Consider the following 21,072-nt stretch of genomic DNA (forward strand, 5'->3'; position numbering starts at 1 on the left):
TTTGGGGGGTTGGTACGGAGGATGCTCAGTAGGTCTAGATGATAAAACTTTTTCTTAGAACTTTTTAAAAGCTTATTGTAATCCCTCAGAGCAGTAAAATATTTTTCCCATTTAAGAGCAGAATTTGATATTTTGGCAGCGCGGAAAAGGCGTTTTTTCTTTTGCGATAGTTTTTTCAAAAGATGGGAAAACCAAGGTTTGCCTGCGTCACCACGAATGGAAAGGAGTGGTACATAGGTACAATGTTCTGGGAGCACATATGCTACATGCACTACTCAAGCATTGCCTTATATTAAAGTGCCACATGACGTTTCTGTCACATAGCCCCTGTGCAGCTTCGGGATGTTATACCATACCGTACTGTACATAACAGAACGTAGAGATGTTCATAGCAGCACCCGATGTCAAAGGCATAGTATGCTTGATTAGTAAAGACCATAAAGGGAGTACCGGGAAAAATTTCTTATCAAGCTTATACTGCTGCATATTAAAACATTAAGCTGCATATGATTAGAAATTTGGAAAGCTCTTGGGCCCAATTTATTTGCTTGGTTAGGTGCGCTAAGCAGCTGGGTGGTATGAACAGGTAATGTTTAATAATCAGCAACTGCGACAAAACTGGTTTATGCCGAACACCAATATATAGGAGTCCACAACACAATATTGCTGGATCAACTTTTCACTGCTGTTTGTATTAACTCAGTGTTTCGAGTTGCAGCAAAACATCTATGAGACATGGGCAGCAGAAAGACCTCATGCTTACTGCTGAATTTAATAAACAATATTGTGGTGTTGTGCAGGATGATTCGAGGGAAGAGAGCAGAGGCTGAGTGGCTTCAGGGAGATGAAAGAGCCTGTATGAGATTGGGATGACATTCACACATATAGAGATACACTGCATTTACACTTCAACATTGCATTCACACAGTGACTGTCCACTGTTAATGCGTACTGTTCAAAGAGAGATGATCGCAAAGGGGAGATGATCGCAAAGGGCCAGCGTCACCAAGCAACACAGAACATTGAACATGACTTAAAAGAGGCACGCCGTGCTCTCCTACAGTTGCATCTCTCACGGCACTGAGAGCGATCGAAGGGGCACCGCCGACATCAGAGAGTTCATCTTACATGGAAACGATGAGGCTTCCAGGACAACACTGCAAAGTGAGCCTGTGCTTCAGGAGCCTCGTGGTTGGTGATGCAGAGGTAGGCTCAAGAGGTGGCATAATTGGGTACCCACCAGTGATACAATGGGCAAAATTTATTTCGTGGCTTGCTGACACAAAAGAGGCAGGTTCGATCCCGGCCACGGCGGTCGAATTTCGATGGAGGTGAAATTCCAGAGGCCCACGTACTGTGCGATGTCAGTGCGCGTTAAAGATCCCCAGGTGGTGGAAATTTACGGAGCCCTCCACTACGGCGTCCCTCTGAGCCTGAGTCGCTTTGGGACGTTAGACCCCCTACACCTGTCAGATGGCAGAACTAGGGGCATTGAAGCAAGATCGTACATTATGGTGATAAAAGCAGGGTGTCGAACCGGCATTTTTTCAGATTCGGTTCGGGTTCGGGTTCACGCCTTTCGGGTTCAGTTCCGGGTTCGGCTCCAGAGGGCTATTCCGTTCTGGTTCGAACCGGTTCGGACCATCTCGAACCGGTTCAAACCGGTTCAAACGGGTTCAGGAAAAAAAAAATTAGAACGCAGATGGGTTTCAGTCAACCTTGCTATGCGTTTTCTTTTTTCTGGCACATCGGTATACAAAATAAAAAAATGCAAAGATTTGTTTACGAGAACATAAAACTGGGCTAGTTGGTAAGGGTTCATGCTTAAGCAGAGGAGTAAACAGGACAAAAGGAAGTCTGGAGACGACACAGACGCTGACTAACAACTGGTTATTACATTCTCGGAAAATTATATGAAGGCGCAGGCCACAGTGAACAATCCAAAAAACAGAAGAACGAAGATTAAAACTAAATAACCATACTGCGCATGCACATCATAGTCGAGTCATGACATATTTTTCAATAAAATTCGAAGACTATATTCCATAGTAGACGGCACTCCTCTATCTCCTGGACCTCACACAGATGCCACGAAAGCCTAACTCCTTATCTACGAAATTGATGGATGGTGAAGCAACACGCTCATCTCCTTCCTTCCTGATCATAAAGGCCTCGACCATCTCCCTACAAATTCGATCGGGGTGATTAAAGAGGAGACTGGTCTTTCTAAGTGGGGAAGCAGTGGGCATTTGTTCAAACATCACAGATGGGTGAAAAAAGTAGCGGTGTCGTACAACTTGGCTTTGCATTGCCGTGAGTGCCACAATTGCTTCCGGCCGCCGCGGTGGCTCAGTTGCTATGGTGCTCGGCTGCTGACCCAAAAGACGCGGGTTCGATCCCGGCCGCGGCGGCTAGAATTTCTTTGGAGGAGAAATTCTAGAGACCCGTGTACTGTGCGATGTCAGTGCACGTTAAAGAACCCCAGGTGGTCGAAATTTCCGGAGCCCTCCACTACGGCGTCTCTCATAGCCTTAGTCGCTTTGGGACGTTAAACCCCACAAAACCAAAACCAAACAATTGCTTCCCTCAGTAATGAAGACAAGTGTCCTGTTTAATAACCCTGTTTGCATTTGTAGGGAGTTAGTCGAGGCCTTTATGATCAGGCAGGAAGCAGATGAGTGTGTTGCTTCATCATCTGTCAATTTTGTAGATAAGGAGTCAGGCTTTCTTGGCAATTGTGTGAAGTTCAGGAGATAGGAGAGTGCCGTCTACTATGGAAGATAGTCTTCGAATTTCGTTGAAAAAGACATCATGACTCGACTGTGATGTGCATGCGCAGTATGGTTTTTAAGTTTTAACCTTTGTTCTTTTGTTTTTTGGGGTGTTTCCCTGTGTCCTGCGCCTTTATGTACTTTTCCCAGAAAAAGTAACCAGTTGTTAGTCAGCGCTCGTGTCGTCTCCCGTCTTCCTTTTGCCGTGTTTAGTGCGTTACTTAAGCATGAATAAATTGTTCAATGCGAGATGTTCTCAATTTACCCATTTTATTTTATTGTCCGCAGCAAAAAGATGAATTTACGGCAACAACCGCAAAATGAAATGAACTCGAAATTAATGAAAATCGGCTATGTATACGCTATAATCCACCTTATGAGGTGCAATGTGAAAAGCCGGTGGATTTTGCATCTACAAAGCCCTCCTGCTTGAGCAGTTTGGGAGACCCCGTCGCGCGAGTAATAGGTTTCCCCTGAAGCTTGAGTCAGTTGGGACCTTATTGTTCGCAGTGTACTTACAGGGCCCCAAAATTGGCGCCGCACGCGCCCTGTATGTTCCCGCGCACTACTGAGAAACGAAACTGTCATGTAGCGGCACCTACATACAGACAGAGACCTTTCCGTCGCCCCGAAACCGACTTGTCAGTCCCCCCCTCCTTCACTATAGCATGGTAAAAAAATGTGCGAGAGTCCCTCCACCGCCCATACGCCGCCCAACGAGAGCCTCATGGGAGCGCTGGCTCTCCCTAACATCCAGAACTTAGCAAATATATTTTATTTAAATCACCTATTCGACATCACCTTTGTGACTCACGTTATATATCCCGAGCCTCTATAGCTCAGTATCTTCAAAAACACAGCTAATCGTGGCTTCTCACTATAATGCAATAAGAAATTACGACATTGGCTTAATATGGTGACGTCAACCTCTTTTTTTTCTGATAACAAGTGTATGATAAAAAAACACACGCTTGAATGGGTTGAGAAAGCTTCGTTTTTGCACGGACACAAATTGTCAACATCTTCATTGCTACGTTGAGCTGCAACATTCTTGCAAGTGCAGCATTGTGCGAGGAAGTAGATATACTTGCACTACATAGAATGTTTGTGACTTTTCCTGGGGCGCTATCAAAGGCAACCTTTGTGCCAACAGAATTTTTCGCGCCCTTGATGGAGTAATAAAGAGTGGTTAATCTGGCCTGCACCATTTTTCTACCAACTTGTTTCAGCCATTTATTTTCAAAGCTACAAACAACCCCTTTCTGGAAGCTGTGCTTAATAGGCGACTAAGTGCTCGCCTGCATTTCCGGGACATGCTCGCGAGAAAGCTTTGTGCTGATTCATTCGCTTTTCTCACTCTTCGCATTTACTTACATGTACGGCCTCTCCACAAAGCAGATGGCAAATGTTGCGATCGGTCATTACTTCCTCTACCCATACATATACAGCCTTATCTAGACTTTCTTGATACCAGTGTATCATCAGCGGATGTACTGTGCAGCCCACTTTAATGGCCGCACATATAACGAACGCTCGCTTATTACGAGCGGGTGTGGTGCTCCTGTGAAAATATGCATAAGGGCAACGCAAATTCGTCGCAGATACAGCGAACAACTCTGGCCACACCACTGGGTTACAGCGAATGAGGTGGCGCGGTGAACTACCCTGAAGTTGCAGAGGTAGTTTTTCCGCTAAGCACGCAGATGAAATAGCGCCTCTCAACCTTCACGACACCGCCCCGGAAAGAACATGTCAACCCAGAAATGGAATTAAAAGGCGGCACTGGCGTGCGCAGCGCTAACCGGAAAGTCCGGCATGCGGTAACACTGTAAACAGTGAAGTAAACGCGGTAACGATATGCTATAACCCTCTATTGAAATAGTAAGTAACCGCCGGCCAAACCCGCGTCGATGGCCAACGAGGGCAATCATTGCCTACGCGTTCGCCGGCTCGGCAAAGCATCACGAATGGAAGAAGCGCGGTGCGCGTGAGAAAGGGGCATCGTCGAAAGCGAAGTTGCTGACCATGGTCGCGGATCAACTAACAGCAACGATTTCACAATTCTGAAATCCTTGCTGGCCATGCCGGTCACGTGGCAAACATAGCCTGCCCAGTCGTCTCCATCTTTAGCGCCGCTACTATGTGCAGGCATTGTCATACAGCGGACAATGCAACGGATGCATTCTGCGCCACAAGCGCTGCGCTACTTCGTCGCTGCATCAACCCAGGTACGGGAGAAGAAGCTCGAAAACACGCGTGACCAGGAACATGCAGATTTGTGGCAACGCCCTTCGTGGATCCATAGCCGACCAGATAGTTCCTCGGATAACTATGTTCCTGCGGACCACAAAATCGCAGAAGCTCCTGCTCTGACAGAGACGTTGAACACCAAGCGCGAGCTCTCCCTACTGCCAGGAATCTCAATTATGTGGACGACCTGCCACCAGTTTCCATGCACACTTCATCCATGATTAGTGATACCCCGTCCCTGAATTTGATAGTTGGCAGCAAGGTCTCGACGAGGATTAAATGACCGCCCTAGATAGCCTGGAAAGGGCTGCGACAGGCTCTGCTTTGCACAAGTAGGCCGCAGTTTTATAAGAAATAAACGCCACTTTTAGCGGCCTTAGTGTTTTTGGCTGTTGTAAGAAGAATCCACTAGCTAAGACCATCAGATATAACGAACTGAACTCGCGTGACCGTCAGGTTCGTTAGAAGTGGGCTCGACTGTAGATTCAATCTGCCACAAAAACCTTTTTCACGCTTCAGACATGGGCCTTACATGTTAGGACGTACCGTCAGTTGCAAAAGTTTACAGCCCACCGCGCCGTTTAGTTCAATGGTGTGGTGGGCTGTAAACTTTTGCAAAAGACAGTACCTTCACGCCAAATGGATGTTTGTGCCGTGGTCAGTGCATTTCTACCTGTGCGAGCAACGAGAATGAATTTGAGCAATAAAATGATATTTTTGTCGCGATGCTGTGTTCTTTTAGGACATACTTAAGCAGTCTCTTAAAAAACCCAATGACATCATACATTTGATTATAACATTTATGGCTGCGATGAAAAACTTCGGAATTCCGTGCGAACTCTTCGTGTTCATAGGACTGTTTAGCGTGTGGAAAACCCGCATGATGGATGAACACGCAGAACCGCCGCGTCCAACGAGGTCACTGTTCAGATAACAGTGCACTTTAATGCAGGAGGAATATGCTGCGCAAGTTCAACCTCCTGACTGGTTCCCCTTTCTTGATGTGTGCGCCGTCTGGAATTTCCATATGCGGGCGGAGAAAGGGAGTTATGCTGGCATGAGGCTTTGAGCCGCGCGCTGGCGACTGGCAGATATTTTTTCTTAGAAGCAGAACGATTTCAGCGAATCGACATAACGTAATCACTTCATCGCAGTTACATTTCAGTGCAGCATCTTTCTTGGCGTAATCACTATCGCATGCCAGCGAGCGCATGTATTTCCGCATTGCCCTTTTATGCAATCGGTATTTAATTTTTTTCTTATTAGTACATCTCCACCGTTGCCAAGGGCCCGCCTTTCGTTGCATATTTCCGTCGCGCACAAACAAGAATATGCGGATTCTAAAAAAGAAAGAAACTGCACCAATTTATACATTCTTCTTTTGTTAACACTAGATTGACGACACTAGCTGGGGATTTGCAACGTGCGACAGAACACATTGGTTTTTGTATTTTTGGAATGAGCAGCGGAGCTCCACAGCCATTGAGCCATTTTTTTTTTCCTTTATTGCCCTACAGACTCATCGTGAGGGGTTTTATTTAGAACCTGCTGTCTGAGACAATGAACGCTTACAAAAGTACATGTTGCACTACGAACGGCGCTGGCTCAGTGGTTAGGGCACTCGGTTACTTATTCGGTGTACCCGGGTTCGAACCCGGACCCGGGGGCCAAGTTTCGATGGAGGCGAAACGCAAAAGGTACCGTGGGCTGTGCGATGTCAGTGCACGTTAAGGATCCCCAGCTGGTAGAAATTATTGCTGAGCCCTCCCCTACTGCGCCTGTTTCTATTTCTTCTTTCACTCTCACCCATGGGTCAGGTGTCCATCAAGAAGTGAGACAGTTACTGCGCCATTTCCTTTTCACCATCACAACGTTGTTGGGTCCTCGCGCTAATATTTCATCTATTTGTGGGAAATGACGCAAAGAAAATGAAGGCATTCTCAATCGGCGCTGAAATGACTATAGACACCCAGTTTTGTTGCGTGTTTTCTCCTTTCAAATGACGCCGTAGTTTTTAGAATACATGGTTCACCGTGTGGTATTCCCCTACTGCCAATAAATAATTTAGAAAATAATTTTTTCTCTCATGCTGTTTCGGTTTTATCAACCGAATGATGGCTGTGACGTGAGTTCAACATTAGGTCACGAGAGGCACGGGAAAACTAATACAAACGCTGATACGTTGTTTAGACTCACTATAGCACTTTAATCAGCCGGCGGCTCCAAGACCTATAATTACAACGAACGACGTATCAGCAGTTATATTTCCGTTTTATTTCCCCTCACACCACTGTCACAAAATTCGGCGCATTTTAAAAACAAACAAACAAAAACCGCCGCGCGCACGGCGTCTCGCCGGCGCGAGCCCAACGGGAGAGAGGGAAAGCCCCCGCCGAGCGCGTGCCTCTCTCTCCATCGCGACAGCGTGCGCCGAAGGAATGAGTCATCCACGCCGAAGATTCTCGAACATGCGAGTCGGTTCTTCTGCTGACCGGAGGAAAAGGGCGTAGCCTTGCGTGCACTAAGTCACGTCCCCCTCCTCTGCACTCGGACGTCGGCGACGCCGCCACGACGGCGCCACGCTAGAACACGCTGGAACCTTCGCGAAACGACTCCTGACTCTGACCAATGGGGACGCGCGGCCAGTGAGAAGAGAGAAGGGAGACAGCACTGCAAATGCTGCGTGTATGTGCGCGCCTACTCTGGCGCGTTGAACAAACAGACGTGGAAGCGAGCCTATAAAAGAAGGCGTTGACAGCTATCAGTCAGTCCGGACCGCCGTTTCAGCTTCATTGAAGCGCGCCCGTTCGACTCCCGGGGAAAACACCACTCGGCCAGCATCGGACCAACGAGGCAACGTTCGCCAGTCTGCGGGACGGCATCGTCGTGGAACTCTGGTCGTCGGACTGCCGCAGTGCCCGGTGAACAAATTGTGTTTTGTTTGTTTACCTCTCTCTCTTGTGTTAGTGCACTTTAGGTGCAATATTGCCTCTGTATTGCATTCTCTCTCGAGTTTAACTTTGCACGAATTGCATTGTTTGTTAATCACTTGGTATGTGTTTGTACGAGTGATTGTGAAATCCTCTGTATCGTCTCAATTGCTGTATAAACTTTGTTATTGTTTGTGAACCTTTGGCTCCGACCCATTCTCTGGCTTGCAACCAGCGAAAGCTGGGCACCGAACGCCCAAAAACCTCTTGTCACTTGGTAGCTGGTCTCCGCTGAGATTGCCACGCTGAGTCGAGGGCATCTCCTTCGAGTCCGAGACCGCTACCCCCACACGCTCTAAGGGTGTCTGGGAGCTTCCCACTAAAAGTGCGCGAAGTCTGGGTGACAACCACCTAATTTCCACTACACGTCACAGCCATTGTTATGTTGGTGAAACCGAAACAGGGTCAAGAAGAAATTCAAATATAAATTATTTATGATGTCTTTGGTGGATACCAGGGGGTGCTCCATGTACCCCAATGTCTAACGCATCGTTTGAAAGAAGAAATCACGCAAGGAAAAATTTGTTGTCTATAGTAGTTTATTGAGTTCGAGCAGTCCTAACAACCTGATTAAATATTTACGCAAATATGTAAAAGGGCAGGGGTAATAACTCAAGATTTCACATAAACCTGACGTACAAGTCTTTAGAATTGGCGGTAGTACATTACAGAAACGTCAATTAGGCTTCTTCCCAGGCACCAGACTTCCTGTGTCGCATATACTGGGTACCATTTTCGCACTTCCCAGTGCAGAGAGCTACGGATGGGTAATCTATGCACTAGATCATCTCATTTTGTGCGTAAACATGAGGTATGCCGGGATGCAAAAAAGTGGGGCTGAACCGGGTCCCGAATCGGTTCGGAACGGTTCCTTTGAATCGTTCCGGTTCGGGTTCAGTTCCAAGATGGTGAAAAAAATATGGGTTCGGTTCAGTTCCGGTTCCGGGCGAAAATTCGGGTTCGGTTCCGGTTTCGGGTTCGGTTCCGGTTCGACACCCTGGATAAAAGCATATGACTCGCTGTTTCTGACAATGCTGAGATCACTCGATACCAGAGAGCTTGGTTTCGGAAGTGCTGTCATCACTTCCCAAGCTGATGATGATTGGCTCCAGCTTGTTGCTAAACCATTTCGATGTCCTTCACATGCCGCACAGCTAGTTTTCTGCCGTGACCTTCTGCACTTCGGCAAGCAGAAGAGCCTGCACATCCCTCGTCTTGAATGTGCTGCCACTCCATTCTTAATCTGTGCCCAAATAAGCTCTATAGGATTAAACTCACAGTGGTAGGGAGGCAGCCTAAGGACAGCACACCCAGCACTTTCAGCAGCTGTATCAACCTTGTACATTACAAACTGAGCCTTGACGGTGGCTACAAGGTCAAGCAGCTGCTTCTTCGTCATGGTGGCGGGGCACGGTATCGCCTTCGAGGCCACCCAGCCTTGAATGTCTGCCTTCCGCCACGAGAGTGACGGGACATTCTCCACGCGTCTGGAATGGTAGGACGCATTGTCCATGACAATAACACTTCGAGCTGGCAGCTTATCGAGGACGGATCTAAACCACGTCTCAAAACGGTCGCCGTCCATCTCTTCGTGGTAGTCGCCTGTTTTTTTTCCCAAGAACACATCCAAGCAGCCATCAACAAATCCGTCCTCACTACCGATGCGAGTCACAATCAGCCGCTGGCCTTTTCCTGACGGCTGCTTGAGCCCCGTTGTCAAGCCGCGCAAGTACGCGTCGCGTGACGACTCGATTGTCTTGTCGGACCACACCTTACTCACTGTGTGGCCAGCGGTTACCCACGTTTCATCGAGATAAAATATTTTGCGGCCTTCTTCCCTGTAGCGGGCGATCTCGTACAGGTACTTATGTTCCCACCGCAACAAGTCCTCGCGCTCGATGAGCAAGGAGTTCCGCCCACGTTTCTCGTTTTTGAAGCCGATGTCCAGGAGGAGGCGGCGGATGGTCCATGGCTGAAGTGTAGGCAGCTCCTCTGAGGCGTCCGCGGATGCAAATTCTGCAGCAATCTTCTGCACTGTTGGAACCTCGTTGCGCCGGAAAAAGCTGTGCACGCAGTTCCTTAATGCGGTCAATACGAAGCTGTCATACGTGTGAATGCGCCTCTTGCAGCCGTCACGTTTAGGCCGCTTCCGTGGAGGCGTCCGTAGCTCCCCGTCCATTGTTTTCGCAGCGCTCTTGATATCGAAAACCTTGCGTAAGCTCACACCGGTTAGGTGGCTCACCCTCTCGCAGATCTCCGTGATCAATGCTTTCGGTTCCTCTTCTCGCAGACTCATGTAAACATTCAGCACGATTTGCTGAGCGGCAGTGCAGAGGGCATTTCCACTTCTGTTCTTTTTGAATAACCCCTTCGGTGTTGTCGCACTGTCCTGGAGCTCCTGAGGCGTACCTGATAACTGCGCAGTCGATGAAGGCGAACTCGACGAAGCATTTGGAGGAACGGCAGAAGCATAATTATGCTCAGCCAAAAACACGTCCTCAGGAATGACATCCATGTTGGAAACAGAAGTACCGTCCCAGCAAACCAAAAACCTCTCAGAGACGTCTAGCTAGACGTCTCTGAGAGGCTTTTGGTTTGTTGGGGTGTTGTGAGTTTTTATCGTAAATACTTGCAAAAATTTTCCCGCCTCAACCGCTCGATCGTTTGTTTGCGGTGAAACTGCACACAGAGCTTGCGCAATATGGTAACTTTTGTATCGTAGCAAGTTTTACAACGTTACTTACTTAGTTGAGCCGTGCATGAAACGAAATCGTAGCTGTCTGCGTAGAGATCGTGAAACCAAAACCCGCAGACGCCGTTTTTTTCGCTGAAAGGCGGCAGTGGCGCCATCTGTTTTCAGCAGTGAAAAGCGTCACGACAAGGTGCCGCGGCGATTTTGCAAATAATATCAACTGAAAGGTAAAGCCTCGTTAAATCAGTTGTTCTGATATTTCTTTTCGCTCAGTTAGCCGGAAAAAAACGGCACATTCAAAGGGCACGCGTACAGTGTAGGCACGCGCTTCATGCAACGCTCACCTCGGCTACCTCGGCACCTTGTCATGACGCTTTTCACTGCTGAAAACAGATGGCGCCACTGCCGCCTTTCAGCGAAAAAACGGCGTCTGCGGGTTTTGGTTCAACGATCCCTACGCAGACAACTGCGATTTCGCATCATGCACGGCTCAACTAAGTAAGTACTGGTGTAAAACTTGCTACGATATAAAAGTTACCGTATTGCGCAAGCTCTGTGTGCAGTTTCACCGCAAACGATCGAGCGGTTGAGGCGGGAAAATTTTTGCAAGTCTTTACGATAAAAACGCACAATACGGTATGTCTAAGCCTCGAATTGTTTAGCACCTCTAGCACAAACAATATTTTTTATACCGCTGTAAACAGTAATGAGAGTTATTATATATTAATTTTTAATGAAGAAAGTTACAGTATTTGCATTGTCGCACAAAATGTTTCAAATTATGGTTTTTGCCTCTTGCGATGTTGTGTGGCGCGCGCTGGGTTTTTGCGTTGCAAACGCTTTATTTGAGCTCAATCAAGAAATAAGCTTTCAATGCGCCACTGTAATAATCGAGTGAAAATGTTAAAATCTATGCCTGTATAATCTTTTTTTTGTGATTAGATCTTTATTTAGGTTACAAGGAAAGCTTGAACAACGGACTATTTTGCAACCTCGCGGAGGAACAGTGACTGGCGGTAAAGAGGGTGTGGGCGGAGCTTCACTGCAGACTTAAGTTGTATCCGACTATAGCTGAGGACGTCTCCTCAACCAGTCTTTCTGCTGCTTCCAAGCTTCCTCCATGCTTCAGTGCTTACTTCATCATCATCAGTCTGACAACGCCCACTGCAGGGCCTCTCCCATGTCTCTCCAAATGACCCTGTCCTTTGCCAGTTGCGGCCACTGTATCCCCGCAAACTTTTTGATCTCATCCGCCCACCTGACTTTCTGCCGCCCCCTGCTACGCTTTCCTTCTCTTGGGATCCACTCTGTTACCCTAACAAGGACCAGCGGTCATCCTGCCTTCGCATCACGTGCCCTGCCCAAGCCCACTTCTTCCTCCTGATTTCGACCAGGATGTCATTAAGGTGGCGGTCCCACTCTGACGGTGAGTGGGAACCATTTTTGGTGATGCTTGTACGTCGACTGTACCTCGCTCGTTCGCTTCGTAAATATGGTTCAGATATCTCCAAAAAGCTAATTTCCTCTGCTTTCAAAAGATGCATTTGGTTTAATGGTAGCTGCAAATTTGTTTCAACTGTAAAAGAAAACGCAAAGGTGAAAACTGGCAGTTGAGCTCAACTTGTCCCAGGAAATGCAAAATTGTGAAAAACCTCTTGCACCAAGAGAAAAATCTTTCAAGATACTTTCAGATCTGATGCTAAAGAGCATGTTTAAGCATTTAGAAATATGTGTACAGGCTGGTTTATTAGCCACGCATGTTAGAGAAACGTAGAAAACACAAAAATGTAATCTGCAATAACTTTTGGGATATACAATGTACTGCGGCAACATTTTGCACACTTTGAGACCGTCTAATTATTCTTCCTTTCTGAAAAGATCATTCATCTGCCTCATTTAGTGTAAAAGTTATTGCTGATCAAAGTTAGCATTTTTTTCGAAATAGTTGAAAACAGAAAGCTATACTGTTCAGCTAACCAGCACTTGGCACTTCTGAGATTTTGCGTGAAGAAACTTAATACTTTGCTCTACATGGCAAAGCATCATTTCTACTCTACGAATTTTGGGGAATGTGCACTGTCTTGTTAATTTTAGCTAACTTTTTCGTTCTGCTTAGGAAGGACACAAGCTCTTGAAACGTTCCGCAGTTTCTCTTTTTTTGGTAACTATACTCCTAAAGTACCAGGCTGTCATTCTTTTAATCAACTTGTAACAATTACCAACTACAAAGTCAAAAAATACAAACAATAATAGCAATAACGCAGCGACATGCGATAAATGTACTAAGTGACGCTATTTACGTTTGCGCGCATGTACTAAATAATCACAGTTCAGGAAAATGGCGAGTGTGGCGCTACTGAACAGCTGAAATCAGGAGGTGTTGACGAGAGGGAACGATGTCTCTACGATGTTTTGCACGTTTCCTTCCATCTTGCCCTCTGTAGTGTGTGTCGAACTTGCAAGCACATTTCCGCCACATTGCTTTGCCGGATTGTTTTTGTAGTGTCAGCTACACTGGCCACAGTCTGGCCATTTCGCATGCTCCCTCCATCGACCATACTGTGCATGCACAAGGAGTGAGTGACGTCACTGCGCACAGCTGGGGCGCCTTGCCGAGCGCGCTCGCCCCAGCTGCTGCTGCCGCCAGCGCAGAGCCACGCTACGTATACCCTGGCATAGCAGGGCTAGGCCGCCAACTTTTTTTCAGGAGCACAGACCTTTGGGCTAGTTGGTTCATAGCAGACACGTACAAGCGCAAAAAAACACGGACAGAGAAGAGACTTGGACAACACGAGCGCTTACTTTCAACTGTTGAAAGTTGAAAGTAAGCGCTCGTGTTGTCCAAGTCTCTTCTCTGTCCGTGTTTTTTTTGCGCTTGTACGTGTCAACTTTTTTTCACCTGACGCTACGAAGCGCATTCTGGGCGTCGCATTATTTTTCGAGGACAGCTTTGGCATTGCTAAAGCAACAGGAAAGGGAAGGAGACAGGCTTTCGCTTCGTGCTGCCGGCTAGCGCTGTGGAGGGGAAGTTGGAGAGCGCTCGATTCGCCTGCACTCGCTGCACCAGACCGGCAAAGTTCTGCGGCAGTGTTGCGAGTGTGCAGCGCCAGTAGCGCTAGTTCTGGCAGTTTGGCACTGTCTGCTTCCAAAACGAATGGTCGAGTGCAGGCCTGGTCGTCACTAGCCTTGGCGACGCCAATGACTTGCAGCCAGCTGTCATCAGCAGCTGCCAACATCTCGTATCTTGTGAAGAAATGTTCAAACAGCACATCACAATAACATGTTGCCATGAACCAGCCTCAATGCCTTGAACCAGCCTCGAGCCGTTTCTTTGGAGGACTCGAGCAGAGTTCTAGATTGTCGACGAGTGGAATTACTTGAGTCTCTGCCATTTACCACCACCTGCAAACCGTCATCTGCCTCCATGGTGGCTGCAGCTGCACTATTTCGTCCCTAACCACCGAGACGGTGCAGTTTTCCTGACTCGCACTTCTTTCAAACAAATGCTGTGGTTCAGAGGGCGCCATGTTCCACCAAATCCAAGTGAGGTGCAGCGCCGCGAGAACCAGTTCATGTGGTGCAGGTGAATCGAACGGACCTGTAAGCCGGGTACAACTCAAGAACAAAGCAGCACATCCCCATCAAAGGAGACTGCCCAGCCAAGCGCGTTGACCGAACAGTTTTCTGTTGGGTCTCCACCGGTGCACCGCGACAGCCCTGGTGGACACTGAAGCTGCCACGACCGTCTCATGCCAAACACGGCCCCACCGAGAACATTCAGCGCTTTTGCACAGAAGACGCTCTCGCGCAGAAATATCCAAAAGGTGAGCCCCCCCCCCCCCCCCCCCCTGCAGTGGCCAGTGCAGCAGAGACAACAGACGGAGGCGCCAAACCTACTACTACGCTGTCCGTTCTCCCTGTCTTTTGATACTTCTATTTCTCTCCTACCTGTCAGATCGTTATTCCTTTCCATTCTGCTGCCCCAGCTCTGGTGCTCCTAGAGACGATGGCAGAAAAATCTTTTCATTTCTTTTTGCGTTATTATTCTTTTAATAACTACTAATGGCTATGCAGCTAAGACTACATGCAGCCTTATCCCAAACAAAGAACATTCCCCTCTCGAGGACACGGTGCCGTCTCTTTCCCTCTGTTTCGCAGTGCATGCACAGCCACAGAAATCGACGGGCTCCCTCTGAGTTGCGTGTGCGTTCTTTAGTTGTAACCGAAGGCGAGTGCCGAGAAGTCCCAACTGGCACAGAGGACCGCCTCCTTCCTTTTCCACTCCTGAAGGGGTAGACTGGCAGCGCCACAGGAAAAGGAATTCTCGGAAAATGATTACAAGCACGTTGTAGTTGCTTGACAACAGACGGTGCGAAAATAACAGCAATTCTTTCAAATTCCAGGTACCCACGCATGAACTCGCATAGACACACACACGCGCGTGCGCTTTTTACATCCTTGATCCGACCAAAATCGGGGCAAATCAACGCAAGGCAAGTAAGATATACATTTCAGCACGCAATGGAAAATTCTAGAGGCACTAAGCAGCCTAATGATGCAAAGTGGATGCAAGAAAGACGTACGTCTAACATAAGCAAGAGCAAACAGTTGAGGGTCCAAATGGGAGAGGGGAGGGGGTCGCCCTAAGTGCCTACAGAACTATCCCTTTGTAGCCGATCCCCCTTTTTGGCAAAGTTCCTGCACCCCCCCCCCACCCACCCACCCCTTTCTTCGTACAATGTTTAGTCTGAGTCCGCCTCTTGAATGATATGCATCTGTACCGCATTTTCATGAACCTTGGAAAAATTCTGTCTAGGTTAATCGGAACTGGTTTCAAGAAGCCACCGCATGTATGACGAATATTTTTTTCTGAGGTGAACACATTCCGACACCCTGAGGTGCTAACCCTCTCGGTAGCAATTTCACGTCTCTTGCGCAATGTCAATTCATCTCAAGGGTAAACAGAAATTGACAATTGCCCACTTCTCCATACCTTGTTCTTTACAGGTTGGACAGGCATCCGTGGAGCGCTGACTAAGTTGTCTAGCTGTCTTTGTTACAGTTTTATTATCATAAATGTAATACCACTTGATAAAAAAAATGTATTTTAGCGCTAGAGTTGGCAGGTTACACTCTAGACCAGGAGTGTTCCGACTACTACTAATATAACTACGCATCAACAATGACCAAGTGATTGCACGCACAAAAGACGTGGGCAGAAGGATGGACACAAGGAAGGCGCCGACTTCAACTATAAGGGTCACTGAAAAAAAAAAAAAAACGCCAGAAATATATATATGGAACTTTTGACACCTTTCTTATTTTTGGCGTCCGCTTTCTCTTTTTGCTTACTTAGTAATTTGCACTGTGCAATTATGTCGACAATTATCACCAACTCTCCCAAGTTTCCACTGTATCGACGTTGTGCCTCAGGCAGTGTGGTCTGGGCAGCATTATTTTCCTTTCTTTTTCTTTGCCCACACTAATACATGTATCGACATTGAAAACAGGAAAGTCTGTAGTCTGGTAAAACTCAAGAACAAAGCGGCACATACCCTCAAAGGAGGCCCACCAGATAGTAACATCGACCGTACAGCTTTCTGTGGCTATGCAGCCAAGGCTAAACAAGAGAGGGCAGGAAACGGTCCTTTGTTCCCGTGCCATGCATCCTTATCCCGAAAAGGGATCACCCCACCTCTGACGCCGTTTGGACAAAGAGGGTAGCCTCTTTGTCCCTTCACCCTTCCTGAACCGTAGCCCGAAAAAAGGAAGTCCCACTCGTGACGACAAGGACCTTCTTCCCTCTATGGCTTAGGCTTGGCTGGAGAGCCGGGTTTGAGGGGAATGTGCTGCTTCGTTCTTGGTGCGCCACGTCCTCTACTTGTGTCACGCGGATTAGGCAAGCCAGCAGGCCCCAGTTCAGCTACCCTGGAACAACGAGCAAAGGGCAGGCAGAGAAAGAAGCATGCCAAACCACCCCAGCCAACACCTCCCCCCACGCACGACGGGGACAGGCAGCTGGGTTTGCCATGGTTCGTTTGTAATCCTCTCAAGGCAGGCGCAGCAGCAAAAGAAAAGCTTTTCCGCAGCACGGGTCAAGAAAGGACCGGACACATGTCTCAACATCTCAACCAAAACCAGTCTTGGGTCACTCGGGGGGAAAGAAGGGAAGACACTTTCTCAGTGATGGATGAGTGTCGTAGCCTGGTGGCAGAATCTGAACTACTCGCAAGGTGGCGGCAGTGGAACCGCCACCTCAACCCACGTTTGTTCCCTCACCCACTCCGCCCGCTTCCTGTATCTCAATGTTACACCCACCATTTTCCTTTCCATAGCTTGCTGTGATTTCCTTAACTTCCACTGAAGCCTCTTTATTAGCCTCCACATTACTGCCCTGAAGGTGAGTACTGGCAAGATACAGCTGTCCACCTTCCACCCTACTCTACCTTGGGGCTTCTCCTCCAATGCACTGAACGGTGACGATGATGCATTTTTATGGCACGAGGGTAGCTGTGGCCTTCAGAATAGCAGATTGTTGGGCGAGTTGGATGTGGTGCAAGAGAACAGTGGCGCAACTACGACAGCACAGGAAAGAGAACGACACATGCGCACGCCGCCGAATGTTTACCGGACAGAAAAGAGGCACATTTATAACACCAAACTGAGGCACGCGACACTGCATAACCGCTCCAAATAGAGTCGGCAACATGAAAGCTATGGAGCAGTCCTCTTGCCGCTCTGGCCAAAGAGTGCCGAGGAGGCACAAGGTATTTTTCGTCCTCACAAGGTAGGGCCAGACACCCATTTCCCAAGAGTTTCACCCCCAATAACCCGAGCACCAGGCCAGGGGAAAGCTTCTTCTGCCCACTCTTTCACCGGTAGCCCTCAAGACTACTAAGTCAGACAAGCAAGCTTGGCTCATGGACAAAAACAGCGAAAAGAAATGCACGTATTGCAGCTACAACCCATCCTACCCTTTTCTACCAGCCGCTGTCTGCATTCTAAGTGTGTGACCTCACGTAGTAACAGTTTGCAAAGTATCTTTTTTTTTTGCTTTGAATCTCTTTGCTAATGTTTCTATTTCTGTCGTCATTCACTGGACTTGTACTCAAGATTCCTACTCCTGTGGTCATCCTTGTACATGGGTAGAAGTTCACGCGGGTCGTCATGATTGGGTAGTCGCAACACTGTGACTGCACTTATCACGAACAGCCAACTTGCCCAAACTTCCGCCCGTCTCTGCCTTTTGTGTCCGCACTACCCTTTTCCCACTGTGGCTACCCCTGCACAATACGCTCCTTTCCCTAGCGAATCCACTCGCCTGCGCAGCAACTTACTGGCTGAGGGTGGCAGGCAACAGAGAAAAGAGAACGACAGTACAGTCGCCGACCAATTTCTCTGACACAGCAGGACCCCAAAAATGGTCCCAATAATCAAACAGTCCGAAAAAATCTGTGAACTTAAAAAAATTAACTTTTTTGCGAAAAACTGGCTTTCAAAATCGCGAATATTGCCGCCCTCCATGTTCTGCCTACAAGCGATAATATTAAGACTATTTGAGTCACAGAGATGCTTTCTTCATGTCCTCGCCCCATCACATCATGATACCAGATAGTGCAACGTGGCCGAGGTCATGCCGCGAATGAATGCACTCGCTGCGCGAAGCAAGAACAGTCCGTTTGCACGGGGCAATGATGTTCACGAAGACCGAGAGCGAACCCACGGGTAACCCACGGGAAGACACGAGCACAAGCGAGCGTCTCTGAGTGCACTTCCCCCACTCTACTGTGTTTGCTGCCCCGCAGCGTGGAGTGCATCGTCCAAGCTGTGGCGGACGCTGCCGCTGTCCCACTGTAGCGTTTTCAATGCGATCGCACGCCCTTTGTAGGGCGAGGCATGATGTCAACGATGGAGAGCAAATAGCCAAGCCTATTCGTTCCCTTTTCTGTCCGTCCTTGTTTCGTGTGCGCTGCTAACACCTACAGCATGAAAAACCAACTAGCCCAAGAAAAGACGATCCAAGCCAGTCCGATCACACTCGCCGAGCCAATTCCGTTTGAATCCAAGATGGCGCCTTCACGGTGGCGGGGAACGGGTTGGTTGTGACAGCGATGCACGCTCGTGTCTATATTAGGCCAAAATAACAAACCTTCGGTTGAAAAACGATCACCACAATATTGTTGGCGTCTAGTTTAGTCTGAAAATTCGAACTTTTAGACTCCACAAAGTCCGAAATATCGGCCGTGAAAAGCTACACGTTCCCATGAGGTGCGCGACGGTTCCCCAATGAAGTCAAAAATATCGCACAAGTCCGAATTATTGGAGTCCAAAGTATTGGTCGGCTACTGCATACAGAAAGCAACAAAGAAAGAGGTTGGCTGGGAATTACCCAAGCCAGCGTGGCCCAGGCGGGTCGTAGTGACGTCCACGTGGTGGGTGACAGTGACCGGATCGGAAGCGGCCGAGGATGATGACTGGGAGCTGCCAGAGTCGTCCAGCTCTCGCAGGCGGCCCCGACACGCCTGGTAGTAGTCGCTCAGCTGCTCTGCTCGCCGCTGGAAGTGCTCGTACGTCGGCTGAGCTGGGTCCTGCACTCCACCACCAACACCACGGAGCTTCTGGCGCACGCACACCTCAAGGGAAGCGTGGCACATCATCCCCTGAGACAATGCTGGGACACTTTGTACTTCGGCAAAAAAAAAAAAATGACGGTTGATTTGCTTAGTTAGGCCGAATGAAGATTAGGTGCACTAGCACTGTGTGGCCATTGTTTTGCATCCTTTATGGTGGTTACGCTTTGTTACTCATGATATCCCTACGTGATTAAAGTGGTATGTCAAGGGTATTGTGCGCTGTGTATTTGCACGCCATGGATAAAGCACAGTAGACACATGACACCATTGTTGTTATTACACCCATTCTATGCATGCATATCAGTCACGCTTAAACTTAAAGGTTACAAACACTGTCTCGTGATCAGTAAGTAGTTACACACACATGAAACACTATCAATAGGCAACAACAGTTCACAGTTGGTAGCGACATGCTGGAAGTGGTAAGAGAATATGTCTACTGAAGGCAGCTAGTGACCGCTGATCCGGATCATGAGAGGGAAATAGCTATAAGAATAAGAATGGGGTGGAGCGCATATGGCAGGTTCTCTCAGATCATGAATGGCAGTATATCAGTATCCCTCGAGAGAAAAGTATGCAACGGCTGTATCTTACCGCTACTCACCTATGGGGCAGAAATGTGGAGGCTAACAAAGAGGGTTCAGCTTAAGTTAAAGAGAACGCAGCGAGCTATGGAAAGAAAAATGATAGGTGTAACGTTAGATCGGAAACGGGTAGCGTGGGTGAGGGAATAAAGCGCAGGTTAATGACATCCTAGTCGAGATCAAGAGGAAGAAATGGGCGTGGGCAGGGCGTGTAATGCGAAGGCAAGATAACCGCTGGTCCTTTTAAGGGTAACGGAGTGGATTCCACGAGAAGGCAAGCGTGGTGGGGAGGGCGCCAGAAAGTTATGAGGGAAGACTAGATTAAGAAGTTTGCGGGGACAGGGAGACTGCAGCTGGTGAAGGAGAGGGTTAATTGCAGAGATGTGGGAGGGGCTGGTCCGGTGCTCCAGCCTCAACATCCGGTTAGAGAGTCATCTGAGCAGGCCCTTGGTTTTCCGCCGCTCCGGCCGATAGATGGCAATTTGGCTGCCATTGATGTGGCAGATATCGGAGAGACAGATGCCGTGGTTGGTGTGGTGGAAACATCCAAGTGTCGATTAAAGTTGTGGAGAGAAATCTATATGAAGACCAAGAAGACTGTAAGGCCTCGAACAAAAAAGGCTAGGACACTTAGAGGTTTTTTCATTTGCACTGCCTGATACAAAACGAAAAGCCACATACCCAAATCCAAATCCATTGGCCAAGCTGAAATGCAGCTGACAAACTTCAGCGAAGAATACCAGCACGTTAATAAAGTAATGACAATTGCTTTCTTCAATGAACTACCCGGCGTTCGCGACACCTTCACCCTCTCCGATCCAGCCACAGAAGATTCACCTAAGGAAGATCACAGGCATGTCTTCAACACAAACACCGCCCTGCCCCGGAAAAAACAAGACTAGATCCGTAATCTGCTTCGAAGCTGCAGCGAGTGCTTCTCGTCATCGCTGAAGGTCCGACAAACGCCGATTGCCAAGCATCCCATTATAACCCAGCAGCACGCCCGACCTCTCCGCCAGAGCCCCTACCGAGTGTCCCCGCAAGACAACAAGCCATCCGAGACCAAGACATCATCCAGCCATCCAAGAGCTCCTGGGTGGCACCAGTTATCATAGTGAAGAAGATAGACTTCGATTCTGCATCGATTCCCGC

The 21,072-nt window shown here is 48.2% G+C and overlaps 2 protein-coding genes across 5 annotated transcripts in view; both read right to left on the reverse strand.

Annotated features, from left to right (window-relative positions):
• LOC149367496 (uncharacterized) overlaps positions 1-21,072 on the reverse strand; it is a 200,006-nt gene that overhangs the window by 160,329 nt on the left and 18,605 nt on the right. For 3 of the 4 annotated variants that reach the window (XM_089555839.1, XM_089555833.1, XM_089555828.1), the window contains exon 4: positions 19,093-19,291. The exons of the other annotated variant lie outside the window; for it this stretch is intronic. In XM_089555839.1, coding sequence (XP_089411965.1) covers positions 19,093-19,291 — 199 coding nt within the window. The remainder of the gene's footprint in view (positions 1-19,092; positions 19,292-21,072) is intronic. 4 annotated transcript variants of the gene reach the window in all.
• Positions 5,662-10,528, reverse strand: LOC149367499 (uncharacterized). Its single transcript, XM_089555808.1, has one exon. It carries the CDS (start codon positions 10,524-10,526, stop codon positions 8,796-8,798), a length of 1,731 nt encoding a protein of 576 aa, XP_089411934.1. The 5' UTR covers positions 10,527-10,528; the 3' UTR covers positions 5,662-8,795.

The sequence above is a fragment of the Amblyomma mixtum genome, chromosome 1 (genome assembly GCF_055824585.1).
Source record: "Amblyomma mixtum isolate Tamu chromosome 1, ASM5582458v1, whole genome shotgun sequence".
NCBI classification, from domain to species: Eukaryota; Metazoa; Arthropoda; class Arachnida; order Ixodida; family Ixodidae; genus Amblyomma; species Amblyomma mixtum.